The sequence below is a fragment of the Lepus europaeus genome, chromosome 13, assembly GCF_033115175.1.
Source record: "Lepus europaeus isolate LE1 chromosome 13, mLepTim1.pri, whole genome shotgun sequence".
In the NCBI taxonomy this organism is placed as follows: Eukaryota; Metazoa; Chordata; class Mammalia; order Lagomorpha; family Leporidae; genus Lepus; species Lepus europaeus.
The window spans coordinates 25828677-25855868 of record NC_084839.1 but is presented as its reverse complement, the minus strand read 5'-3'; the positions used below and the strand labels follow the sequence as shown (position 1 = coordinate 25855868).

Genomic DNA, 27192 nt, shown 5'->3' with positions numbered 1-27192 from the left:
TGAGGATCAGAAGCAACACAGCGCATGCTGGGACAGAGGGAAGTGGTTGCCCACGGCAGCTGGGAGGACACGGTTCCACGGAAAAAGAACTTATCCAGGCAGCAGAACATGCAGTATCCATTAGGACAGACAGACATTAGAGAGTAAGTGTGCACTGTAAACACCAAGCCTGTCTGGCTAAGACATCTAAAAATAGAAAATGAAGCGGTAATAAGCAAACAAGGAGTCTCCCAAAAACTGATGGAAAATGCACACCCTCTGTTCATTCCATTTTTCCATGGATGTCTTGAAGTGTCCTGCTACCACACTCCTGCACTGAGTGTGTACAAACAGCACGCACACGTCACGGCCAAAGCTTAACACGTTAAAAACAGCTTGCTTCGGAGCAGGACAGAAACGCTCAAGGCTCCACTGAAAGGGAGTGCTTCGTTTAGCTGAACCGTACTGGCTACAGCCTCTGCCTGCTCATCCAGGGGTGCTTCCCTCCCGACTGTAGCCCATTCTCCTCCCTCTGCTATCTGACTTACGTGCAATGTTCTTTTCTCTCCTGGCTCCTCTCTAGGAGGCTCTCCTTGACTTTCTATTCTTTTCCCTAAATTCTTTGGACAGCCACACACACACACACACACACACTCTCTCTCTCTCTCTCTCTCTCTCTCTCCAGCTTGATGGCAGTGGTAGTGAGGTGACAGTGATAATGCCTGCTGTTGCAGGTTTGAAAAAAGAGATTATTCTATATTCTGGGAACATAAATTTGCATAGCCTTGCTGCAACATGGAACTCCTCACCCAATCCCCTTTATGCAATCAATTAATTATAAGGAAAGAATTATGCTGAGAGGTACACACAAAGCTTGTAAGTTTCCAATTGATTAAAAAGAAAAAACAGATTTCAAGAGCCAAAGCAATTTCTGATTTATCAGAATGTCCCAGTGTCTATCTTACTGCTATGCCACTGTCATACTTCTGGAAACTGATGATCAGAAAGCGATCCAAGCGGAAGGAAAAGGCGGCACACCTGAACGGGGCACCAGCGCCACCCTGCTCCTACGTGTGAAGAAAACATCACGGTGTGGCAGCGGATGGGTGAATTATCGGCATCTACGAACTACTGTACCACTACTGATGAGCAAAGCAATAAAGGTTACAGAGCAATATAGAAAGGCGTGGAAAGTGAATCTAGAAAATAAAATTTCAGTTAGACATGGGATGGCGTTGTTACATCTGTGGAAAATGGTACGTGTGGACATATGGAGACATGCTCAAAAACTGAAAACTACACTTTTCTGAGGATGGTCACACTATGAGTTTTGCTTGACTTTGGTCATTAATGAACAATGATGTTCAACGAGATATTATTTTCCTAATCTGAGGGGAAGGGGTGGTATTTATTGCAAGGCCTATCCAGAAAATTCCCCCGTGACCCCATGTATCTGCTGTATCTGTTTAAGACTGGGTGGTGCGCAGGGCACCTGGCTGCTCCATTATTCGTGCTAATCCAAGAGCTGACAGCACTTTTCTCAGATCCTAACAAACACCTGTGTGCCTTAACTAAAAATAAACACACAAGGATGAATTACTTTTAAGAGAGCAATGACTTTCCAGATAAACAGGGCCCATTTTAACATACGGGTTCCACTCCAATTCGCCCCAGAATGTCACTGAAAGAAGCAATAAAAATGGTATATGCTCTAAAGAAAAAAAACAGTAATAAAAAAAGAAGAAAAATGCTAAAAGCTTTCAAGGAGGGCTAGCAACGCTGGGAAGACCAACAAGGTGGCAGTGCCGAGAGACATTTCCCGCTGCTCGCACGCGCACGCCCTGTGGCTGCTCAGCACCACTGCACCCAGTGGGGCGGGCACCGCACAGACTCAGAGCCTCCCAAGCCTAACACAGTCCCCCTCAGGCCCTTCCCAGAGCAGCTTCGCCAAACTCTGGGGCAGGCAACAGCCTGTCAGCCTGTCACCTTCAGAGCACTGAGCAAGGGGTGGGCACAGTTTGGGGCACCTGCATCCCACATCCAAGTACCTGGGTTCGAGTCCCAGCTCCACTCCCAATGCCAGCTTCCTCCTAACATGCACCCTGGGAGGCAGCAGCTGATGGCTCGCATGGCTGGGTCCCTGCCACCCAGTGGGAGTCCTAGATGGAGTTCCTGGCCCCCCAGCTTTTTAAAAATGTGGGACCCACAGCTGGGGGTTGGCAGAGCTGCTTCTGCCCGAGCAGTCAGAGCAAGGCTCACACCCTTCCCCTCACTGCTGCCCTCCGGGCTGGAAGATGTGCAACCAGGGAAAGGAGGGCTCCAGGAGACGGTTCATCCCCAGGGGACACAGCAGAGTAAGGGACAGGGGCAGACTGGAATGCATCTATCAGGGTGTGGCTGCGTGTGAGGATGAGTTCCTCTGGACAGCGAGAGCCTCGCCCCAGCCCGGCAGTCACGAAGGCAGCTTCACTCAGGATTTGTCAACTTCTGTGCAACGTCCAGAGCCGAGCATTTCCATGGTGGCAAAGCCTCTGCCTCTGGAGCTACCGTGGCTGAGGGCGGCGGACAGACGCCTTCTCCCAGTCACCACCTTGCTCACGGCAGGGACCTCGGGCGGCCCCCAGCGAGGGAGGGCTTCCCTGACCGGACATCCGTCCCCGCTGTCGTCATCACTGCCCCCCTCCTACCGCCTTCTGAGCTGGCCCTGTTCTGTTCACACTGCCCTCACAGAGCACCTCACACCTGCTTCTCCCCAAACCCCCAACCACCCTTCCCTCCCCTAATGTCAGCTGGCAACCTCAGGACCTCACTTCTCAGCTGCTGAGAAACTACAAACCATCAAAAGGGAATTCCACACCTCCCCATCACGTCTCTCCTTGTGGTGGGTGAGCCCTAACCAAGGCTAGCCTGGACCCAGAGTTCCATGCCCGCCTTCCCTCCCTCCCTCCCCCTCTCTCCCTCCCTCTCCCTCTCCTCCCTCCCTCCCTCCCTCCCTCTCTCTCCCTCCCTCTCCCTCTCCTCCTTCCCTCCCTCTCTCTCCCTCTCCCTCCCTCTCCTCCCTCCCTCCCTCTCCCTCCCTCTCTCTCCCTCCTCCTTCCCTCCCTCTCTCTCCCTCTCCCTCCCTCCCTCTCCCTCCCTCTCTCTCCCTCCTCTCCCTCCCTCTCTCCTCACTCTCAGCAGCATGGAGAAACATGCCATAACACTTCCTGTCTGGAAAACACCCTCCCTAGATCCATATACCCTCACTGATCACATAAGCAACCAGGAGAAGAATTTTATTTCAAGAACCATAAACAGAGTACAATGTGGATATTTTCAATGAATTCTTATTAAGTCAAAAAGTAGCCGCCTTACCATATTTGGGGGCACATTTAAAGTACTGGACTTTTCCAACACTTCCATTATTTTTTCCTTCTGGTTCATCCAGTTCAATGCCTGCCCACTGCCCACTTGCAAACTCAGTTTTTCCACAAAATCTTAATGTCCCAACCTAAAGAAAACATACCAGAATAGCTTTTTAGATTATTAGTAATTCCAAGTGTCCTATTCTTACAACTTTACCATGGAAGCTTAAAAAAAAAAAAAAAAAAAAAACTTATTCTCCCAAAGTAGACATCAGAAGGAGGAACATTAGCAAGAATAAAAAAGGACATCAGATAATGATAAAGGAACAATTCATCAGGACAAAAGGATCCTAAATGTGTATGCACTCAACAAGTGAGCCTCAAAATACATGGAGTAAAACCCATAGAACTGAAAGGAGAAATAAACAAATCCATAGATTACCGTGGAGATTTCAATACAGCTTCTCTCAGTAATTGACAGACCAAGGAGACAGAAAATCAGTGAGGATATAGAAAAACTGAAACCATCAGAAACCCACTTGACCTGTCATTAATAGAGTGTTACCCATTCTACAAATGGTGACACTCCACCCAACATGGAATAAAAGCGTCAAACAATAAAAATCATACCAAACATGTGTTCTCAGTCATACTAAAATTAAACCAGAAGTCATTAACAGAAATATAGGGAAAGCTTCCAAATATTGTAAATTAATACAATTCTAAATAACCCATGGGTGAAAAAGAAAAAAATCATAAGGGAAATTAGAAAATATTTTCAATTCAGTGAGAATGGTAGCGTGTCAAAATCTGTGGGATGCAGAAAAAGAAATGTTTAGAGACAAATTTATAACATTAAATGTTTGTATTAGAAAAGATCTCAAATCAATGACCTAAGTGTCCACCTAAAGAAACCGGAAAGTTGGGGCCGGCACTGTGGAATAGTGGGTAAAGCTGTTGCCTGCAGTGCCAGCATCCCATACGGGCACCAGTTCAAGTCCCGGCTGCTCCACTTCTGATCCAGCTCTCTGCTATGGCCCGAGAAAGCAGTAGAAGATGGCCCAAGTCCTTCGGCCTCTGTGCCCATGTGGGAGACCAAGAAGAAGCTCTTGGCTCCTGGCTTTGGATCAGCCCAGCTCCTGCGGTTGCAACCATCTGAAGAGTGAAGCAGTGGATGGAAGTCTGACTCTCTCTCCTCTCTCTCTCTGCCTCTCTGCCTTTTAAATAAATAAATAAATATTTATTAAAAAAAGGAAAAGAAACTAGAAAGTGAAGCAAAAGGAGATAAATAATAAAGAAGTTGTAACAGAAAAACAGGAAGAGTAGAGAAAAAGCAATGAAACCAAAAACAGATTCTTTCACCAGAATAAAGATACATACACTTCCAGCTGGAGACCACGGAGGAAAAATAAAAGGAAGAAAGACACAAATCTAATATCGTGAATGAAAGGGGACCATTATTGTAGACTTCAGTCATTTCAAAAGTCAGTAAGAAAACACTATGAATGGGAGTAGGCATTTAGCCTAGGGGTTAAAACATCCATGCCCAACATCAGAATGCCTGAGTTCAATTCCCAGCTCCGACTCTTCACTCCAGCTTCCTGTTAATGCAGATTCTGGGAGGTATCAGTGATGGCTCAAGTCACTGGGCTCCTGCCACCCACAAAGGAGACCTGGGCTGTGCTCCCAGCTGCCGGCTTCAGCCCCATCCCGGCCCCAACTGCTGCAGGCATCTGGGAAGTGATCCAGTGGACAGGAACACTCACATGCTTCCCTCTTCTCTCTCTCTCTCTCTCCCTGTCACCCTCGCCCTCTCACCCTCGCCCTCGCTGCCTCTCAAATATTTTTAATGAAATTAAAATGAAAAATTCTCTGCATAAATTTGACAAATGGGATGAAGCATTCCAATTCCTTCAAAGATCAAACTGTCAAAGCTCACAGCTGAATTGAATATTAAAAAATCTCAAAAACTAAAACTCCAGGCCCAGATGGTTTCACCAATGAAGTCTATCAAGGAATTTAAGGGAAAAATGGTATCAATTCTATACAAACTCTTCTAGAACATAAAAGCAGAGAGATTGATTCCCAACTTATTTTATGAAATCAGTATCACCTTGATACCAACACCAAAGACATTATAAAAAAAAGAAAACTAAAGACCAGTTATCACTCACGAATACAGAAACAAGTCTTCCCAAAATACAGCAAGTCAAAGCCAGCAACACATAGAGAGGATAACACAACATGACTAAGTAAGGTTTAAAATGGGGCTGCAAGGCTAGATGCAATTTGTCCTATCAACAGACTGAAGGGGGGAAGGACTCACTAAAGTCTTTAGCAATTCTAACATTCTTTCTTTTTTTACAGAAATACATTTTGTATTTATTTCATCTGAAAGGCAGAGTTACAGAGAGAGAGGGAGAGACAGAGCTGCAGCGCTGGATCCCACGATAATTTTTTAAATTTCTCTCAGCAAACCAGAACTAGTTGAGGGGCCGGCACTGTGGCGCAGTGGGTTAAACCCCTGGTCTGAAGCACCAGCATCCCATATGAGCGCCGGTTCGAGTCCCGGCTGCCCTAATTCCCATCAAGCTCTCTGCTATAGCCTGGGAAAGCAGTAGAAGATGGCCCTGGTCCTTGGGCCCCTGCACCCGCATGGGAAACCCGGAGGAAGCTCCTGGCTCCTGGCTTCAGATTGGCACAGCTCTGGCCATTGTGGCCAATTGGGGAGTGAACCAGCGGATGGAAGACCTCTCTCTCTCTCTCTCTCTCTCTCTCTCTCTCTCTTCTCTCATTCTGCCTCTCCTCTCTCTATGTAACTCTGACTTTCGAATAAATACATAAATCTTTAAAAAATAAGAAGAACTAGTTGGGAACGTCCTCGACTTGGTCAAGGACGCCTGTACAAAACCTACAGCTCACAAATATCAGTCATGAGGATGGGGACCAGGCCAGCATGCCAGCTCTCGGGTCTCGTACTCAGTGTCATGCTGGAGATAATGAAATAAGGCAAGAAAAATGCATAAAGCACATAGAGATGGAAAAGAAAGACTTAAATCTGCCTCACTTCACAGACGCCATGAGAGTTTACACAGGATATCCCAGTGAGTACACAAAAGAAAAAAGCCAACAGACTAATAAATCTATCAAAGTTTCAGGGCACATGATCAATATAAAAAGATCAGCCATATTTCTATATACGAGCAATGAACAACTGGAAATTGACATTTCAACATCACCATTTACTTGGACCCCCAAAAGTCATGAGAATTGTAGGGATAAATCTAACATAGCATGTGCAATATCTGTGTGTGTAAAACCACGAGATCCTGGTGAAATAAGCCAAAGAAGTGTAGAGACATACTATGTTTATGATTCAAAACACCTGGTACTTTTAGGGCAGCAATTCTCCCCAACCTGGTCTACAGATTCAACCCAGCACAAGTCAGAATCCCAGTAGGGTTTTGTACAAAAATCTACAGACCGATTTTTAAACACACAAGGAAAGGCAAAGGAACTAGAATAGTCAAAACAATTTTTGAAAAAGAAAACGACAGGCCTGATGCTGTTTGACTTTAAGACTTAACTGCAAAGCAACAGAAATCATGGCAGTGCTGAAGAAATGACAGTCATAAAATCAATGGAGCAACACAGAATACAGAAATAGACCGACACACACCTGGCGTACTGAATTTTGAAAAAGGTACAAGGGCCAGTCAATGGAAAACAAATAGTCTTTTCAAAGAACGGTGCTGAAAAATAGAGGACCACATGCAAAATAAAATCCCTCAATCTCCATCTAATACTCTATGCATAAACTACTCAAAAGTAAATGGAAATTAAATGTAAATCTAAACCTTAAACAAGTATATTTCTTAGATATGAACTAAATACATAATCCACAGAAGAAAAATGTTGATAAATTGAACTTCACCAAAATTTAAAACTTATACACTTTAAAAAAATACTTTTAAGAGAATTAAAAGACAAGCAACAGACTGAGAGCAAATACAAAGGAAACAAGATTGGTCGTAAATTGATAAAGTGAAACCTAACTGATTAGTTTATGCATATTGATTACATGTGTTTCTACTACTTGTATTTAGCTAAAATTACTCAAAATACAAAATAAAATAAAAACAACACAATAACTCTTAAAAGTCCATTCTTAGACACATACAGGAAAACTACAGAAGTTGACTGTTAATCCTAAATTTAAAGAAAAGGGTTGGGGGGAACATTTATAATTTCTTGGTATTTTAACTCCACAGACGGAGAATGGAAAACTCACAAATGTCCTAGGAATGCATTCTGAACATGCTCGCTTTTCGCTCTGTTTCCTTTTGGAAGCAATTTTCTCAATCAATCACTGCTCTAGATCTCAGTGTTTTCTGACAAATCTCATCAACTTCCCCACAAACTCACCCAACTATCGAGACACAACCACGCAGGGAAATTCAATATCCAAGCAGGAACCCCCTGCTCAGCTCCAGGCCACCTGTTACCCTCGACAGTAAGGACAGACACAAAAGCCCACATGAGGTGTTAAGAGGAGCAAAGTGGCTGCAAGGGAACCGTACGTGGAAACTGAAGCCTTGCACGAGGTGTTTGTGGCAGGGCGGGACATGGGGGGGGGTACCAGGAGCCCCCTCCTCCACCCACATCTCCAACACCTGGTCTCTACACTACCCGAGGGGTCCCTGTTTGTGGCTCTTGAAGCCATGACCCCGCGACCATGATCAGCCCTGGCCGTGTGGGGGCCCTGCCCTGGGGAACCCCCCAGCCCGGCCACGTTTTCAGCCCCATGCCAGGAACTCGCGCCACCTGCTCCTCTCCTCCACGTTCAGAGAGTTTATACTCTCAAACCATACTTTATAATAAACTCACGTCAAAATTTCGCATTTTCTGTTGAGTAACTTTCCACCTGCTTGTTAAGCTTTTAAGATAAAGAAAGAAAGGAAAAAGCACTCAAAACTCTGACCGTGCTTCAAGTAGCCCTCGGACTAGGCCGCAGCTACTCCAGTACCTTCTGTCCTGCGATGACCACACGATCCCCCAACTTCAGGCCGAGTGATGTGAGCATCGCCTTGCCAGGGGCGGGGGCACCGTTGGGAAGCAAGGCCTTGGGGACGCTACAGGACAGCGGCACCGCCGCCAAGAGCATCTGCCGGATCTCCTTGGCAGTGGCCGCCGCATCGGCCATCTCCAGGGGCATGTCCACTGGGTCCGGGACAACATCGGCGGCCATCTGTCCTTTGTCATTCTGCAAATGAAGAGGAAACACGGGGCAGGGACACAAAAATCACTGGTGAAAGTCGCCAGCATCCAGCCACTCGAAAACAGTTACTCGACGCGTCCTCCATGCCAGATGCTTGCTGGGTGCCAAAGCTTTCGCGGGAAGAAAGCGGAAAGCCCGGGCACAAGGAGGGCTCCTGACAACACGGCTCACCGACAGGAGGGCAGCCATTCGGCGGGAAGGGCAAGGCTGGGCGCTGGCTGGGAGCTGCCTGGCTGCACCGGTGCAGGGCAGAAACAGAAGACCAGGGGCCTACTCGCTTCCCCACCCCAGACCCAGGCACCCCACAGCTGCCGCCCTGGCTGCCGGGGCCTCGGCCCCTGCCGCCGCTCCAGGAGTGGCTCAGATTTCCGAAACATAAACTCGAATTCTGCTACTTCCGCCTCTGGGGCTACAGTTAGGAAGTCAGCCCTGCGTCACCGTGAAGGAGACAGAGCCTGCTGCGACTCATCCTGTGACGAGGCAACAGGGCCAGTTACAGACCCGCTGTCATCCCCGGGGTGTTTACGTCATCGGAACCCTGTCACAGAGACTGTCTCCCTGGGTTCTCCCACTGAGAAAGGGCCCAGAAGCCAAAAAGACAAGAAAGTCCTTGCCCTTTAAGAGTTTGCACTGGAGAGGACACACAATACCCAATCTAAACAGCACAGTATGGGGCACCAGTTCTTGTCCTGGCTGTGCCTCTTCCAATCCTGCTCTCTGCTGTGGCCTGGGAAAGCAATGGAAGACAGCCCAAGTGCTTGGGCCCCTGCACCTGCATGGGAAAACCGGAAGAAGCTCCTGGCTCCTGGCTTCAGCTCAGCTCAGCTCCAGACTTTGTGGCCATTTGGGGACTGAACAAGAGGATAGAAGACTTTTCTGTCTATCTTCTTTCTCTGCAACACTACCTCTCAGATTAAAAAAAAAAAAAAAAAAACACATCTTTAAAAAAATAAATAGGCCGGCGGCGCCGCGGCTCAATAGGCTAATCCTCCACCTTGCGGCGCCGGCACACCGGGTTCTAGTCCCGGTCGGGGCACCAGATTCTGTCCCGGTTGCTCCTCTTCCAGGCCAGCTCTCTGCTGTGGCCTGGGAGTGCAGTGGAGGATGGCCCAAGTCCTTGGGCCCTGCACCCCATGGGAGACCAGGAGAAGCACCTGGCTCCTGCCATCGGATCAGCGCGGTGCGCCGGCCGCAGCGCGCCAACCACGGCGGCCATTGGAGGGTGAACCAATGGCAAAGGAAGACCTTTCTCTCTGTCTCTCTCTCACTGTCCACTCTGCCTGTCAAAAAAAAAAAAAAAAAAGAAAGAAAAATAAATAAATAAATAAATAAATAAAAAGTAAAATACTACTAATATTTCCAAAAGCTAATTAGGAAAATGAGGCCAGTAGACACCGATCACTACACAAAGCCACTTCCAGGGCTGCTGGCAGAGTGTGACAGCCCGAGCCATCCACCTGCTACCTACGCCCACTGGACCCACCCCCCTACTGTCCCACACTAGCCTTCCCAAAGGTTGGCTTCCTTCTTATGCCCCTTAGCCAAAAACCTCAGACTTCAGGACAGAGTCCAGGGTTTGCACCTTCTTGAACATGATAAACTGAGGTTCCTTTGCTAACCCAGAGACATTTTTCTCTTTCCTTCTCCACTGCTGATTAACCCTTAAGTGCCCCATGCGATCAGTGAGGGCTCTACCCACGGCTTGCCACTGCCTCACATTTTTTGTTTCAGAATTCAACTCAGTTGGTTCCAAGTAAAAACATGGTAGGAAGACAGGTAATCAGGTTTCGGGAGTGATGGTGGACTATTTTAATCCCATATTTCAAAGAAAAAATACAAAATATAATAAACAAATGTTCAGCACTAATGTATATTCTCTAGAGAACAGAGAAGAGAGATAAGGGAAAAATTTTCTTAAAAAATTCTTTTAAACCTGCTTGGATAAGCTGCAAGCTGTATCTGCAATTGGTATTTGATTTCAGACTCGTGTTATGTCCTCAGGTTTTAGAGCCAGTTTCTACTAATCTCCTAAAATTCAGAAACCAAAACTTCTATTAAGGAACCTAAAAAACAGTAATCATAATAAAAACAACAACAATGATGATCACATAGGCAGGCTTTTCGTGATTAGCTGTGGCATTCCATTTTCTTTTGAAGTAGGGTAGGGGCTATCAAAGTGTGGTCCAATGGCTACCGCTGCTGACCCGACATGGCGACAATATCCAAGTCCAGCTCTCTACCAGGAGACAAGACTTTTCAATATTTTGCAGTCTTAATGAAACCTCTTACCCTAAATGCGGGATTTGCTCCGTGCTCCAATAAGCATCTCACAGCACCTGCACACAAATTATATGCGGCAATATGCAGAGCCGTTCCAAAATTAGAGTCACTGCAAGTGGCATCCACATCTGCAATCAAACATCACAAGAACGTCAACTAAAAGTTCAAATGTAACCCTTATAATCTAAAAGGAGACAAGGGGTTTTTTTGGAGGGAGGGGAGGGATTTATTTTTAGCCATGGGTAAGACATAAATCAACCCACTAGCAGCACTATTTCACAATAAGACAAAATCCTTAGATTTTTAACCCTGGTAAAAGAATCCATCTATATTCATAACACAATAAAATTCTTTGTAAAATGGAGTGATACCATGGCTTTTCCACTATCACAGACAAAGCCATATGAAAAGCAAGTGATGGCAATAATTTATATTTGCAATAACCGGCTTACCAGGACCTTGCTGAATCTCTTGCATATTTTACACACTTGCCATGACATCTATGGTGAAGCAGTGGGGTTTAGGCCAGAGATCAGCACACTGTGACCCACTGGCCAAAGGTGACCCACAGTCTGTTTCTGGAAAGTGTTCCCAGGACACGGGCACAGCCATTCACTGACGGCCTCTATGGCTATTTAATGCCACCATGAGGGGACTGAGAAGTTACAAAATTGACCAATAGTCCAAAACCCCTAAAATATCTACTATCTGGTCTTGTGCAGAGAAAGGCTGACAGTCTCTGGTTGGTAAATCAGAATGTCCAAACCAGTTGAAGATTAATTAAACATATAAACACGAAAGATAGAAAGATAGATAGATAGATAGATAGATAGATTCCACTCAATGAATTCGGACTTCACAGTAAGAAAAGGGATCTTTTGCAATTTTCTAAGGATACTTTAATAACTTTCAATAAGTCATTATCATGTCATACTTAAACACAAGAACTCCCCCAGATCTGGGAATCCCACTTTGAATGCTTTCTATAACAAGGCTTTACTATTCCCCTGATCTCACAAACCTGACTTTTCCCTAAAGGACACCATACACACATACACACACCACACACTACACCACACTCACACACATACCACACATTCACACAGATCACACACACACAACACCACACACACATCCACACACCACACCACACTCACACCCACACACACACTATACCACACACACACACACCACACTCACACATTCACACAGATCACACACACACAACACCACACACACATACACACCATACACACACACATTCACACACCACATTCACGCACACACACATACCACACACACACACTACACTACACACACACACCACACTCACACACACACCACACACATTCACACAAATCACACACACACAACACCACACATACACACCACACTCACACACCACACTCACACCCACACACACACTACACCACACACACACACCACACTCACACACACACCACTCACACACATACCACACACATTCACACAGATCACACACACACAACACCACACACACACACCACACTCACACACATTCACACACCACATTCACACACACACATACCACACTCACACACATACCACATGCATTCACTCAAACCACACTCACATACCACACACCCACACACACTACACCACACACACATTCACACAAACCACACACACACCACACTCACACACACAATAGACCACACATACCAAACACACACCACACACACACACCACATACACATTCACACACACACATACATACACATTAACACACACACTACACCACACACACCACATTCACACATACCACACTCACACACACACCACACATTCACACAAACCACTCACACACCACATTCACACACACACACCACACTCACACACACCACACACATACACACCACACTCACACACACACCACATTCACACACACACCACACACATTCACACAAACCACACTCAAACACACACCACACTCACACACTGCATACACACACATACCACTCACACACATACCAATCACACATACACAACACACACACCACACACACACCACATCCACACACACACCACACTCACCAAATTCATACACACAACCACACTCACACTCACACACATACCACACTCACACACACATTCACACTCACATACCACACTCCCACACATTCACACACTTCACACACTCACATTCACACACTCACACCACACTCACACACCACATTCACACCACACTTACACACACACATACCACACTCAACACACACACACACCATACTCACACATACACCACACATACCACACACACACACCCTACCAAGAACTGGAAACAACCCAGACACACTCACAGCAAACTGTCTTGAATTACTAAAACCAGGTACCATCAACAGAAGCTTTCTTCCCAACATCATTCAGAAAGGGAAAAGGTAGGAGTTAAAAGAGAAAATAGACACACAAGAAAATCAGAGGTTAGGAGTGAACACTCTGGGAAATTATCTACTGACTCTACAACGTGTCTCCCACAGTGGAGGAAGTACCACACTATCTTAACTAAAAGCCGTACTATTCCCTCGCTCTCATATTTTTCTCAAAAGAAAACTGACCCTCAAGCAAGGAACTACAGGCCGGCACCACAGCTCACTAGGCTATTCCTCCACCTGCGGCACTGGCACACCGGGTTCTAGTCCCAGTCGGGGCACCGATCCTGTCCCTGTTGCCCCTCTTCCAGGCCAGCTCTCTGCTGTGGCCAGGGAGTGCAGTGGAGGATGGCCCAAGTGCTTGGGCCCTGCACCCCATGGGAGACCAGGAGAAGCACCTGGCTCCTGCCATCGGATCAGCGCGGTGCGCCGCCGCGGCCATTGGAGGGTGAACCAACGGCAAAGGAAGATCTTTCTCTCTGTCTCTCTCACTGTCCACTCTGCCTGTCAAAAAAAAAAAAAAGAAAGAAAAGAGAGGAACTACAGAGAAAGCCCAAACGCCAGGCTGGCGCTTCCGACATTTTGAGCTTCACCTTGGGCTGTCCCCGCTGAGATGGGGAAACCAGCACCAGCTCCGCCTGCCAGCTCGTCCTGGAATTCCATAGCCAAAGGCCTCGGCAGCGCTTCCCTGCCCAGCTCGCGAGGCTGCACCGCCCTGCTCCCGGCCACCCAGCAAGCCCAGAGAACTACAGAATCAGTGACACGTAAGATCTGTGTGAATGCTGGAGGACCGCAGAACGTGCGAACTCCGAGAACCCTTTCGTATTTTTGTTATCTTTGTACTAAGTCTTCTGGGAAAGGAGAGTAATTCCTCTCCAATAAAGAAAAGTTTAAACTGTCTCAGACGTAAAATGGGATGGGAAGACACATGAAACAAGATGGACCGGAAGAAGAGCCCCCTGGGACCTGGGTTTGCACGTGGCGGCCGGCGCGGCTGAGGCCTGGCCTGGCACGGCGTTCGGAGAAGTACTTGCCTTTCGGGCCCGACGCCTTCAGCACCACTCTGATCAGCTCGGGGACGTCAAAATACGCAGCGTAGTGCAAGGCGTTCATGTCGGTCCAGCGGCTCCGCAAGCTGACGTCTGCCCCCAGCTCCAGAAGCCGGGCGGCAAACTTCACGGCTGTCTCAACGTCACCTAAAGGAGAGTTCCTGGATCAGGCTTCTTGCCGCACCCTGAGTTTACACCTACGCCTCAAAAATTCCCCGCTGAGGAGCCGACTCCCAGAAAATGATCCCTCTCAGAGGTGCAGACACTGAGCCGGGAAGTTGTTCATCACCCACGGTTTGCTGTGAATAAAATTCTCAAGCAGCCTGGAAGCACACTGCTCACAGCTGGTGGAATACAGTGACGCCCTAGCAGGGCCTACTATGAGCCGCTGACCCGGCGTGTCAGTGTCAGCCGCAACCTGTCGTCTGGACTGCTCTTTTTCCCCTATCTAATGTTTCTTTTTGTTATGCTAATTTAAATGTCATTTTATGCCTTTTGAAAAAATCTGGGGCTTATATTTTATGTCTTTGTTTCATTTTTGTCTTACAAATTTATTATTGCTTACTAAGACCACTGGTCCTTGATGGATTGTGAAGACATAACAGGGGCTGGCATCACAGCACAGCAGGTTAAGCCTCCGCCCGTGATGCCAGCATCCCATATGGGTGCTGGTTCAAGTCCCGCCTGCTCCACTCCTGATGCAGCTCCCTGCTGATGTGCCTGGGCAAGCAGTGGAGGACGGCCTGAGTGTGTGGGCCCCTGCATCCACATAAGAGACCCGGAAGAAGCTCCTGACTCCCGGCTTCAGCCTGGCCCAGCCCTGGCCATTGTAGCCATCTGGGGAGTAAACCAGCAGATGGAAGATTTCTCTGTCTGTCTGTCTCTCTCTCTCTCTCTCTGCCTCTCCTTCTCCCTAACTCTGACTTTAAAATTAAAAAAAGAAAAAGAAACAACAAAAGGAAAAAACAGGACGCCATCACCATCAATGGTTTAAGAAGCACTGTATCAGACGATGGACACGGAGAGAAAATCAGAACACAGGAACGCATGAGGGGAGGGCTTCTCAGGTGGCAGAGCTCAGGAGGAATCCCACGTACAAGACACACGTGCACCACAGAGGCCTCCAGTCTGCTGGGAACCCTGAGCCTGGGCTGCCAACCCGCTGTCCACCTCGGGATGTTTCTGGGGTGCCGTCTGTCAGTCACTCTCCCCCAGTGAGCAATCCGGCACGGAGCCTGCTCTGGGAAACTTGGGAGGGACCAGGAGGGTACAAATCCCTCCCTGAGAAAGGGAACAAGGTCTTAGAAGGCTCTGAATCCTCGCCTGTTGGGACACTGTTCTCGTAGGCAGCTGGGTGCCCTCCCAGGGACTCGGACTGGCACACAGGGAGACTACACAAGCACAGACGGAGGTGAGCTAAGCCGCGAACAGACTCGCCCCACACTTACCAATACCGTGAGCTCCAGATTTGCAGGTATAGTGGAGAAGAGTCATATCTGTCAACCCGTCTCTATCGTTCACGTTGCAGCCTCTCTTAAGAATCTGAGGAAGCCAAGGAAAACAGAATCACAGTGAGACCACCCAAGCACCAACTACCTTCCATGCAGCGCTGAGAATCAAGCCAGTCTACTTGTCTGAATTGTTTTACTTCTCAGCGGTCGCTACAGACGGGACTGACTTCCCTTTAGGGTGAATTTTAAATCTGCACTCAGCAACGGTAATGAAAATTGCACTTGTCACCGCACGCAGGAAATTCTTAAGGATTACTCCAAGGTAATCTGGCAAGCCAAATTGTACGCTCGTCCCAAACGCGAGCCCGGTATTCTTTCTCCTGAGTGCCATGCTATTAGGGAGAAGGGCTTAGTGCTCTCTTCACACAGTTTGATAGCACCCTCGTCGGGGAAGCTTCCCTCTCAAAAACCAAATATTGTTTTAAAATGATACTGATGTCGCGATCTTTATGAAGCCACCCCAAAGTGTGGATATAATGTGATGGCAATCAAACCCCTTCACCAAGTGCACAGATGGTTAGCAAATGAATTGACACAGAGCAGGAAGCAGGGCAGGTGTCGCTGCCTCAGATTTGAGAACGCTGGGGGCTCTCTGCACTGAGGCACACGACCCAAGGGGAGTGTTCTTTCTCCCCATTTCACAGGGCCAAACAGCTCGCCCTGCTCCTAGCAAGCCTGCAAGGTCAGAACTCCAGGTGCAAGAACGCACGGCGCAAGAGGAAACAGCAAGCAGAACGCACAGCCTGAACGCCCAGCCCCACGAAAAGCCGGGACGCACAGACGCCAACAGCAGACGCTCTGCTCCACCGCGCTCTGACAGCGCAGAACCCAAGCTGCCGCGACTCCTCACCTCATTTCCGATAACGTCAATGTTTTGCTGGACCTGAGGGACCCACTGTCTTAAAATGGCAAACAATTCTGAGACCGACGTCTTGGGATCGAAGAGGATCTCCTGGCACGAGGCATCGTTAGGATCAAAGAAAGAGAACTCTGTTGGAGATTTAAAAAAAAAAAATGTGAATTAAAGCTTTGGGGGTTTTTTTTTGGATTTTTTTAAGATTTATCTATCTATCTATTTATTTATTTATTTGAAAGTCAGAGCTACACAGAGCAGGAGAGGGGGGGATCTTCCATCCGCTGGTTCACTCCCCAGGTGACCACAACGGCCGGAGCTGTGCTGATCCAAAGCCAGGATTCAAACCGGCGCCCACATGGGATGCCGGCATTTCAGGCCAGGGCATTAATCTGCTGCACCACAGCGCCAGCCCCGTGAATTAAAGCTTTAAGAAAATATATGCTGAAAATAATCAGCACTAAGATCAAGGCTCAAGGGGTGCAAATACTTTCAGGTTCTGGAAAAAGTAGGTTCACCTTAAGCAATTCTCAAACCAAAGCTGGGACCCTCAGAAATGAGGAGTGTCTCAATGACTGTGACCATGAGATTTCCACGCATTGGTTACATTTTATTTTAGAGCGCCACAGCTCACTGGGCTAATCCTCTGCCTGCAGCGCCGGCACCCCGGGTTCTAGTCCCAGTTGGGGTGCTGATTCTGTCCCAGTTGCTCCTCTTCCAGTCCAGCTCTCTGCTATGGCCCGGGAAGGCAGTGGAGGATGGCCCAAGTGCTTGGGCCCTGCACTCGCAATGGGAAACCAGGAGAAGCACCTGGCTCCTGGCTTCAGATCGGCGCAGCATGCTGGCTGCAAAGCGCTGGCCGTAGCAGCCATTTGGGGAGTGAATCAATGGAAGGAAGACCTTTCTCTCTGTCTCCCTCTCTCTCACTGTCTAACTCTGCCTGCCAAAAAAATAAAAAAGTAGAGGAAAACAAATGCAAGTACACAGATCGCAGATCCTATATCTTTCCAGCATTACTTCTAAGACACAGAAAGCTTTTGTCAAGTTTTACTGACATTCTGGCCTCTCAAAACACACATCTTCAATAGCAGATTCACACATATGATTAACAGAACATGAAAACACAAATATGCCCAAGTAGCAAGAGTACCAGAGAGAGAGAGAAACAGATAAACAGAGAGCATTCCCAATCACTGGTTCTCTCCCCGGATGCCCACCACAAGGGGCTGGGCTGGGCTGAAGCCAGGAGCCAGGACCTCACTCCAGGTCTCCCATGTGGGTGGCACAGACCCAATCCTTGGCAGCCAGCACCACCGCCTCCCAGAGTCTTCATTATCGAGAAGCGAGACCGAGGCGGTGTGGCGAGTTACGGAACCCAGGCACTCCGGTGTGGGATGTGGGCATCTTCACCAGCATCTGAGCCACCAGGCAAGCATCCACCCCACACTTGTGGACGTTAAATGTCCTTGCTACTTCTCTGCAGTTTCCCAAAGTTCCACAAGAAACGAGCGAGGAAACCTGAGGGGAAATGCTACTCCGACAATAAATACCTAAATAAAAGAAGTAACATCTCACAACATGCCAGTGAAAGAAGCCCACGGACAACATGTCTGGGTTACTGTGGAAGCTGTATTAGCAAAAACACTGAACATGTGAGCTAAATAGTTCTTAAAACGTCTTCCTTGTGATTTAAAGAAAAAATAGATATTGTTCTATGACTAGAGGGAAAAAAAAGAGAATGACTTGTGAAGGAAATAAAACAAAGAAAAGAAAACAAGATTCTGTTGTCTTGAACAATCAAAACAGGCAGGGAATAGAGACAAGAAGGACCTAAAAAGAGAAACATTAGGGAGCTAACATTTGCTGAGCACTCCCAATGCAGCAAACACTCTGAGAGCTCTCACCTACGCCTTAGATGGCAGGGGTTCGTCTCCCTTTGCCTAAGAGGAAATCAAAGCTCAGACAAAATGATACAAAGTCACACAACTAGGTGCCAAAAGTGGGGCAGATGCCCAGTTGGTCTCCAAAGTTTCTGTTAGACCTCTTCACTAAGATAACTCACTGCATCTTACTACACAAGTATGTCATTCCAATCTGAGCTCAACAGTGAGTTGCAGTGCTGTGGCATAGGTTAAGCCTCTGCCTGCAGGGCTGGCCTCTCATATGGACTCCTGTTCAAGTCCTGGCTGTTCCACTTCCAATCCAGCTCTCTGCTAATGTGCTTGGGAAAGCAGCAGAAGATGGCCCAAGTGCTTGGGCCCCTGCGCCCACTTGGGAGACCTGGAAGAAGCTCCAGGTTCCTTGCTTTGGCTTGGCCCAGCTCCGGTTGTTGCAGCCAATTGGGGAATGAATCAGTGGATTAAGATCTATTTATCTCTCTCTGTCTGTCTCCTCCCTCCCTCCCTCCCTCCTTCTCTCCTTCCCCCTTCTCTCTAATAAATACATTCATTTATTTATTATGTTTCTCAAATAAATAAATCTTTTTTTAAAAAAAAAGTAGTAAGATTCATGTGGTTTTTTGTAATTTTTTATTTGAGACACAGGCATCTGCTGGGTCACTCCTGAAATGCTCACAAAGGCCAGGGCAGGGGTCAGGCTACCACCCAGAACAGGAAACTCAACCCAGGTTTCTCACATCGATGGAAAAGACCCAATTACTTGAGCTATCACCGCTGCCTCCCAAGGTCTGCATTGGGACCAGAGTTTGTTGGGGGGCTGGAGCCAGGAGCCAGAGTCGGGAACTGAACCCAGGCACTCTGATGTGGGACAGAGGCATCTCAGCCACTTGGCCAAATGCCCACTCAATGGCATTTTTTTCTTCTCTGTATTTTTATATATTTCTCAGAATTAAGCTATGCACATGTAATTCTTACTTTCAGAGCTGGGAACAACTAAAAGATAAAGGAGAGGCACCGCGCCGAGGACATGGATCAAAGCAGAGCAGCAGTGTGTTGAAGAGAAGCCGCTCTCTGGCTCTGCTGAGTGGCCTCTGTCGAAGCATCTCTGTGGTCACTCTCTTCTGTTCTAAAGGAGATCAGGAGAAACCTGTGACTTCCTGGGTTTGAGAGCAGCTGTTGAAAAGTCCCCTCAAAGTCAAGGTCGCTCAGAGGATAAAACACGCAGATCCAGCAGCATTTATCCCGCCAGGTGAATGCCCACGTCCCGCATCAGAGTACCTGGACGGTTGGCTCCATCGCTCTGGCTCCTGGCTCCGGCCTCCTGCCAGTGCAGGCCCTGGAAGGCAGTGGTGCTGGCCCAGGTGGCTGAGTGTCGTGCCACCCATGTGACAGACTTGACCAACCGGGGTGACCTCGACTGGCCCCGTCTGCAAGGCTCTGCTTGGACTCGGCTTCCCTTGTAAACTACTAAGCTTTGTATTACCGTACCTGACACACGGCTGACTTGGAAAGAAAGCTGCAAGCTTTCTCTTGGTGTCTGCCTGTATGTTTCTGTATATTTATATGTTAAATAGATGTAAGGAAAAACAAGTATTTATATAAGAATTTCTAAAACTCTCAGAAAAATACTATTAACATAAATCCTTTTCAAGTTCCCGTGCCTTGGGTAAACTTGTGTAGATATTGCCGGTTTAGTTAAAAATAAAAGGCCATGCCTTCAGACTTGTCAGCAGAAATTATAATGCAGACACACCACTTCCATTTTGCCTAGGCTTATCAGTCAAGTCAGCTCACGCTATCTCCACGGTACAAAATTTCTCAGCAAGAAAAGCAACATAAGGTGACGGTTAACTTAGTGTCTCATAGAATTTTCATGAATAGTCCAAGCATAATTGTTACAAACAAGTGAATTAAACTGAGCTAATAATTTGCTTTCTTTTGTTTACATACACACACACACACACACACTGCCTTGTATTAGCTACCTAACACCATAAGAGACCCACCATACATGGAAGCTTACAGATAACGCTGCCTCCGGAAAGGAAATGGGCTCCTGCTTATCTTGGCCTAAGTAACCCTGGCGTGGATCAATACATAGGCACTAATGCAGCATGCAAGATATATTTCCACCAGGTCTAACAAGCCTTCCCCAATCTACTTCCAGAGGACAGCAAAGCCCCCTATACGTTAGAACCTGGAGACTTAGGTTACTGAGAAAGACACTAATGAAAGATTGCACTTGAGCCTCCACAGAAGGCACCTTAGCTACTGCAAAACCTCTACAATTACAGCAAGAATCGATAAACTCATTAGCCAGAGTCGCAGTAGACCATCACACAGCCTTGCACTATGTATGTACTGGCTGATCAAGGAGGAATCTGTGTTATTACTTAAAACAGCTGCTGCAGCCGTGTAAATAACTTGGGAAAACTGAAACCCAATTACAGGCTACCCAGAAAAACCATACAGATCGGACTGGAAAAGTAAGACCTGGACCCGATTACGACCCACCCACTTGGTCTTTTCAGCTGGCTGAGCCTGGCCGGGCAGGCACGGTGCCTTTGGGCATCACCCTGCACCCTCGGCATAAGCGTCCTGACAGTGGTGCTCTCCATCTCTCTTGTGTGTTTTATCCTCTTGGGTCTGAAATGGTTTCAAGCAGCCACTGACTTGGCAATGACCTCCATGATAATCAAACAACAAAAACAGCATGAACAAGGATCAGAAGAACCTACAGGGGTTCTGGTTTGCTGGCCTTCGGATGTCGATGGGAGAAAGGACAGCATGTGGTGAGCAAGAATGACACTCTCAATTCAACTGAGAACGACAACAAAAAAATCGGAACCCAACGTGGAGAAGCACCTGGAATGGTATCTAGAACACAGATGAGGGTGTGTTTCTTTAAAAAAAAAAAAAAAAAGATTTATTTATTTATTTGAAAGGCAGAGTTACAAAGAGGCAGAGACAGAGAGAGAGAGGTCTTCCATCCACTGGTTCATTCCCCAGTTGGCTGCAACGGCCAGAGCCAGGAGCCAGGAGCTTCTTCTGGGTCTCCCACACGGGTGCAGAGGCCAAGGACTTGGGCCGTATTCCATTGCTTTCCCCGGGCCATAGGAGAGAGCTGGATCAGAAGTGGAGCAGCCGGGACTCGAACCGGCACCCACATGCAATACCGGCGCTGCAGGCCACAGCCTGAAACCGCGACAGCACAGCGCCGGCCCCGAGGGTGTGTTTCTCATAAACAGAGTTAATGGTTTTCCTTTTGGCCTAATCCATTCACCCATCCACTATTTCATCACTTCTCTAGGCACTGGGAATTTCTAGTGAAGAGATGTATCCCAACAGACTTTTCTGTAGGTGTCCATGAGGAGGACCTACAAGAAAGCACTTATCCTAGCCTTGGTTATAATAGGGGGAAATGGAAAACTGAAGGGTCTCTCCGTAGGACAGACAGAAGGTAGTGCACTCATCAAGTGAGCCGATGCTTATTGACTACACGTGAGCGCAGCATCTAAGTCGCGCATCAGTGAGAACAGGCTACACGCCCTGGTTGCCACATCTACTGCGAGGACGAAGAACCCTGCACTCGGACTGCCGGTGTTCCACAGAACCGAAGGGGTGCGCGGTTACAGTGAGGGTCCCCAGAGGAGCCTACACGGAAGGCGGGACTCAGCCTCCTTGGAAAGAAAAGGAAGGGGCTCGGGCTGGGGAACTGGGAAGGACCTGGTGACCGCGTGCCCTGTCTGGGGGCACACGGACAGGACCGAGGGGTTACGCCGGCTTCCCTTAGATGAGGTCTGTGATGGTCACTTCCCCACCCACCTGGTCAAGTGGGAGAACAGGTCCCTTGATGAAATCCAAAGTTTCTTGGGTGAAAAGTACACCTGCCGGGTTCACATGGCCCAGGAGCTGCCTGTTCAGCACCCCAAAGCCCAGAGAGATGAATTAGTCTTTGAAGGAACTGACCTTGAATTTGTTTCAAATTCAGCAGCTTTGAGTCAGCAGGCAACAACAGTCAAAAACAATGATGTCAGAAAGACCTGTGGATGGCATCCACGTCTCTGAAAAAGGAACAGTTCAGGCTGGTGCTGTTGTACAGAGGGTTGAGCCAGCATACAGGCACGAGTTCCAGTCCTGGCTGTTCCACTTCCAATCCAGCTCCCTGCTGATGCACCATTTGGAAAAGATCCAGCTCCCTGCTAATGTGCCTGGGAAAGGATGAGCCAAGTGCTTGAGTCCCTGTAGTCCATACGGGAGACTCAGGTGAAGCTCCTGGCTCCTGGCTCCAGTCTGACCCAGCCCTGGGACCAACGGGAGTGAACCTGAGGGTGGAAGATCTCTCTCTTCTCTCTCTCTCTCTCTCTCTCTCTCTCTCTCCTCTCTCTCTCTCTCTCTCTCTCTCTGTCCTTTTCTCTCTGTAACTCTACCTTTCAAATAAATAAATAAACAAATAAATAAATCTTTAAGAAAAGAGAGAGAGAGAATGGTTCAGCAGGCCGATGAGTAAGATCTGTGAGTTGTCCAGCTACAGAAACAAGAACCTGGATTATAAGTCTAATTGTAGTATTTTAATAATGCAATAAAAGATCTGATATAAAAAATAGATTTCAAGAAATACACGAGTGCAAAAACAAAAGTTGCAGGGTGACATATACAATATCTATCATTTACATAAAAATGGAAATACATAAACAACGCTGTATACGACTGACAGACCCTCCTATGTACTCACGTAGACGTCGGAAGCAGTTACCTCTGAGAAGCAAAGGCAGTGACTAGGAAGGAAAACGTAGGAGAAACTGGCGTGTGGCACAGTGCCCCAGCCCCGGCCGCTGCAGGCATTTGGGGAGTGAATCAGTGGATGGAAGACCTCTCCCTCTCTCTCGTTCTCTCTCTCTCAATCTCTCGATCTCTCTCTCTCTCTCCATCTGTACCTCTGCCTTTCTGGTAAATGAATGAATCTTAATAAAAAAATGAAAATGGAGGAAGTGTCAACTCTAAGGCTTTATTTCGTTGAACTAGAAAAGCTAAACATGCTGAAATGCTACTACTGGTTCATGCTGCTGGTGGATATGTTTGATGTATGTGTTGTGATCACTGTTTTTCCTGCGTTTTAAATGTTTTTTCCTATTTAAGAAAAAAAATAGGCAACGTGAGAAAAAAGATCCCGCAAACAATAACAACAACATTTCAATCAATGCGTGAGGCTCATTGAACAGGAAACTGGAGGAGTGGAGCAGGAAGCAGATGAAAAGAGACACATTATGTTCCTGGATTGGAAGCGATGACATGAAGCTGCCAATTCTCCTAAGATTAATCAATTCGGTTAAATAATTTCAGCTGAATCAAAGCTTCATTAGGAGTTCTTTGTGAGAGGAAGTCAGAGAAAATTATCCTCTTGTTCATCTGTACCAGGGCTCCTCACTCATGAATGTGAATGGGGAGCCCCTAGGGAGCTGTTACAACGTGGATTCTGACCCAGGCTCAGTGAACCTGAGGTTGCATTTCCAACAGGATCCATGATGCCAGCACTGCGACACCATGCCACACTCTGGCAAAGATCTAGAAGAGAAATAAGAATTCCAGAGTGGAAGAAAAATGCCCAGGGAAGGACGTTTGCCCAGAAAATAATAAAATATGTGACAATGCTTTAGTAACTAAATGCTGATGTAATGGCAAGACAGCAGACAGTGCATCTAAATATTAATGACAAACAGGCAATGCTTAGATGCTTACTAGGTGCCAAGAAATGTTCTAGAAACTTTGTCTGTTAACTCATTTAAAGCCCACAACAACCCTATGAGGTAGGTAGATACTGTTATCATCCTGGTTTTATTAAAGAAGGAACAAAGGAGTAGAAGAAATAGGCAATTTGCTCAAGACCACAGGGCTGGCAAGCAGGTGAGCAGGGGTCAGAATGACCCATGACTTTACATCCATGCTGTCGTGCAGCAATGCACACACTGCATGCAAATCTGAAGCTCCCACCAAAAAAAGAATGGTTTGTGACCAAGAGAAAAGGGGGTGGGGACAGAAGACGTGGAAGATGCCTGCTTTAAGCCAAGCTGGAGTAATGGCAGCCATGTTTACCCTCCCCCCGAAATAACCACAAAAGAATAAACAGTGGTTTTCAAGACCCTGGACTTTGGACAACGAAACACCACCACCATGGGGTACGGGATGCAACAAGGGCCTTGGGAGTCTCTCACAAGTGCCCACAATGCAATGAGGGGGGACCAAGAAAAAGCCAGGAGACTCCTTGAGCTGAGTCAGTGCTGAGAGTCCAGGGAAATCAAGGTGACTACGGGTCACAGGCAGAGCCCCAGAGAGGACAGGGATGCACTGAGAGAGGACCCCCACCCCAGAGGTCTGCACATGGTGATGAAATACGCGAGAACCAACAATACAGAAAGAAAGGATTTCAGTGATTGGAAAAAACAGACCTCCTAAGTCACTCAGCAGTGGGACAAGGAGCCCAGACCCACATAACAAGCCAGAAAAACAAGACCTCAGAAGGCAAACCACTGCATCACAGAACAAAGCTCACAAACATCAACAAGAATACACAAATACCCAGCCCCCATGGTAAAACTCACAATGTCTGGCATCCAGATAAAATTACCAGGAATGCAAAGGCAGGGGAAAACAGGACCCACAGTCAAGAGAACAATAAATCGCCGGCGCCGCGGCTCACTAGGCTAATCCTCCGCCTTGCGGCGCCGGCACACCGGGTTCTAGTCCCGGTCGGGGCACCGGATTCTGTCCCGGATGCCCCTCTTCCAGGCCAGCTCTCTGCTGTGGCCAGGGAGTGCAGTGGAGGATGGCCCAAGTGCTTGGGCCCTGCACCCCATGGGAGACCAGGAGAAGCACCTGGCTCCTGCCATCGGATCGGCGCGGTGCGCCGGCCGCAGTGCGCCAACTGCGGCAGCCATTGGAGGGTGAACCAACGGCAAAGGAAGACCTTTCTCTCTGTCTCTCTCACTGTCCACTCTGCCTGTCAAAAAAAAAAAAAAGAGAGAATAATAAATCAAGACAGACCTAGGGCTGACAGACACACAACTAACTGATAGAAAAGCACGTGAAAACAGCCATTACAACTGTGTTCTAAATGTTCAAAAGCTAAGAGACATCGATATCATTCTAAAAAAAAAAAAAAAGACCCAGTTCAAACTTTAAGATGAACACTCCATCAGAAATGAGAATTGCACGGGATGAGATGAGCAGCTAACTAGACACTGTAAAAGAGAAGACTTATGAAAGTGAAGACACTGCAACAGAAGCTGCCCACAAGGAACACAGCAGGGAAAGGACTCTCTTAAATGAGAAACAAGCATCAGGGAGCTGGGAGACAACTTCAAGTCGTCTGACAGCTGTGTAACTGGAGGCTTTGAGAAGGAGGAAAAGCAGAAAAAATATCTGAAATAACAATTTCCTGAACTTGAAAACTGGCATCCCCAGATCCAAGCAGTTCCACAGGCCCCCAAGCACAAAAACACAGAGAAAATTATACTCAGATACGTCGCAGTAAAATTGCTCAAAAACAATAATAAAATCTTAAAAGCAGCCAGGGGGAAAAAGTAAAAACACGTTATGTACAGAGAAACAAACACAACAGTAAATTTCCCAACAGAAACAACGCACATGGGAAGACAGGAAACATTTTTAAAGTACTAAAAGAAAACGACTATCGGAGCTGGCACTATGGCACAGTAGGTTAAGCCACAGCTTGCAATGCTCACATCCCATATCAGACTGCCAGTCCAAGTCCCAACTGCACTGCTTCTGGTCTAACTTCCTGCTGATGCACCCAGGAACATAGTGGAAGATGGCCCAAGTACTTGGACCCCTGCCACTCACATGGGAGACCCAGATGGAGTTCCTGGTTTCAGGTTCCAACCTGGCACAAGCAGGTATTTGGAAAGGAAATCAATAGACAGGAGACATATGTCCTTTTCTTCTCCCTTCTTCCCAATAAAATAAATTTAAAAATTTTTAAAAACAACTATCGATTCAGAATTCCATAGCCAGAAAGTATATTTTTCCAAAAGAGCAGAAATACAGATGTTTTCAGATATAAAATGTCTGAAAGGATTCATCACTGGCAGTTTCTGTATAATAAACTTTATAGAAAGCCCTTCAGGCTGAAGGACGATGATGTGCATGGAATTCCACATCCAAATGAGTGAAGAGCACTAGCAACGGAAACAAATTTCAAGTTTCTGTTATTATGTAAACTTCTTCTAAAAATTCACTCCTTAAGCAAAAACAATGATAAGGTACTATGGAGTTTATAACTTATATGTAACATGCTTGTATGTGCCCTATATGAATGGGCTTGAAGGCATTTCAATGCAAAAGTCATATACATACATATGTACACACACACACACATACACATTATCCTGAAGAGCTACAGTCTAGGAAAGGAAATAAAGCCACTGTAACTCAAGATAAAGTGAGTGTCACAAGCAAGGTATAATGTGCTTTGATCCAAGGTTTCCCTTGCATAACTGATCTTGTTATATCTGAAAATAAACCCAGAAAATTTTTTGGAAAAGCTGCAAATAACTCCTAGGATCAAGGTACAGG

The 27192-nt window shown here is 47.1% G+C and overlaps 1 protein-coding gene across 7 annotated transcripts in view; it reads right to left on the bottom strand.

Moving 5' to 3' along the window:
* CLIP4 (CAP-Gly domain containing linker protein family member 4) overlaps positions 1 to 27192 on the bottom strand; it is a 76295-nt gene that overhangs the window by 38572 nt on the left and 10531 nt on the right. For all 7 annotated transcript variants that reach the window (XM_062209194.1, XM_062209195.1, XM_062209196.1 and 4 more), the window contains 6 exons: positions 16700 to 16839; positions 15787 to 15880; positions 14324 to 14485; positions 10891 to 11009; positions 8350 to 8586; positions 3334 to 3469 (listed from right to left, as the gene is read on the bottom strand). In XM_062209194.1, coding sequence (XP_062065178.1) covers positions 3334 to 3469; positions 8350 to 8586; positions 10891 to 11009; positions 14324 to 14485; positions 15787 to 15880; positions 16700 to 16839 — 888 coding nt within the window. The remainder of the gene's footprint in view (positions 1 to 3333; positions 3470 to 8349; positions 8587 to 10890; positions 11010 to 14323; positions 14486 to 15786; positions 15881 to 16699; positions 16840 to 27192) is intronic.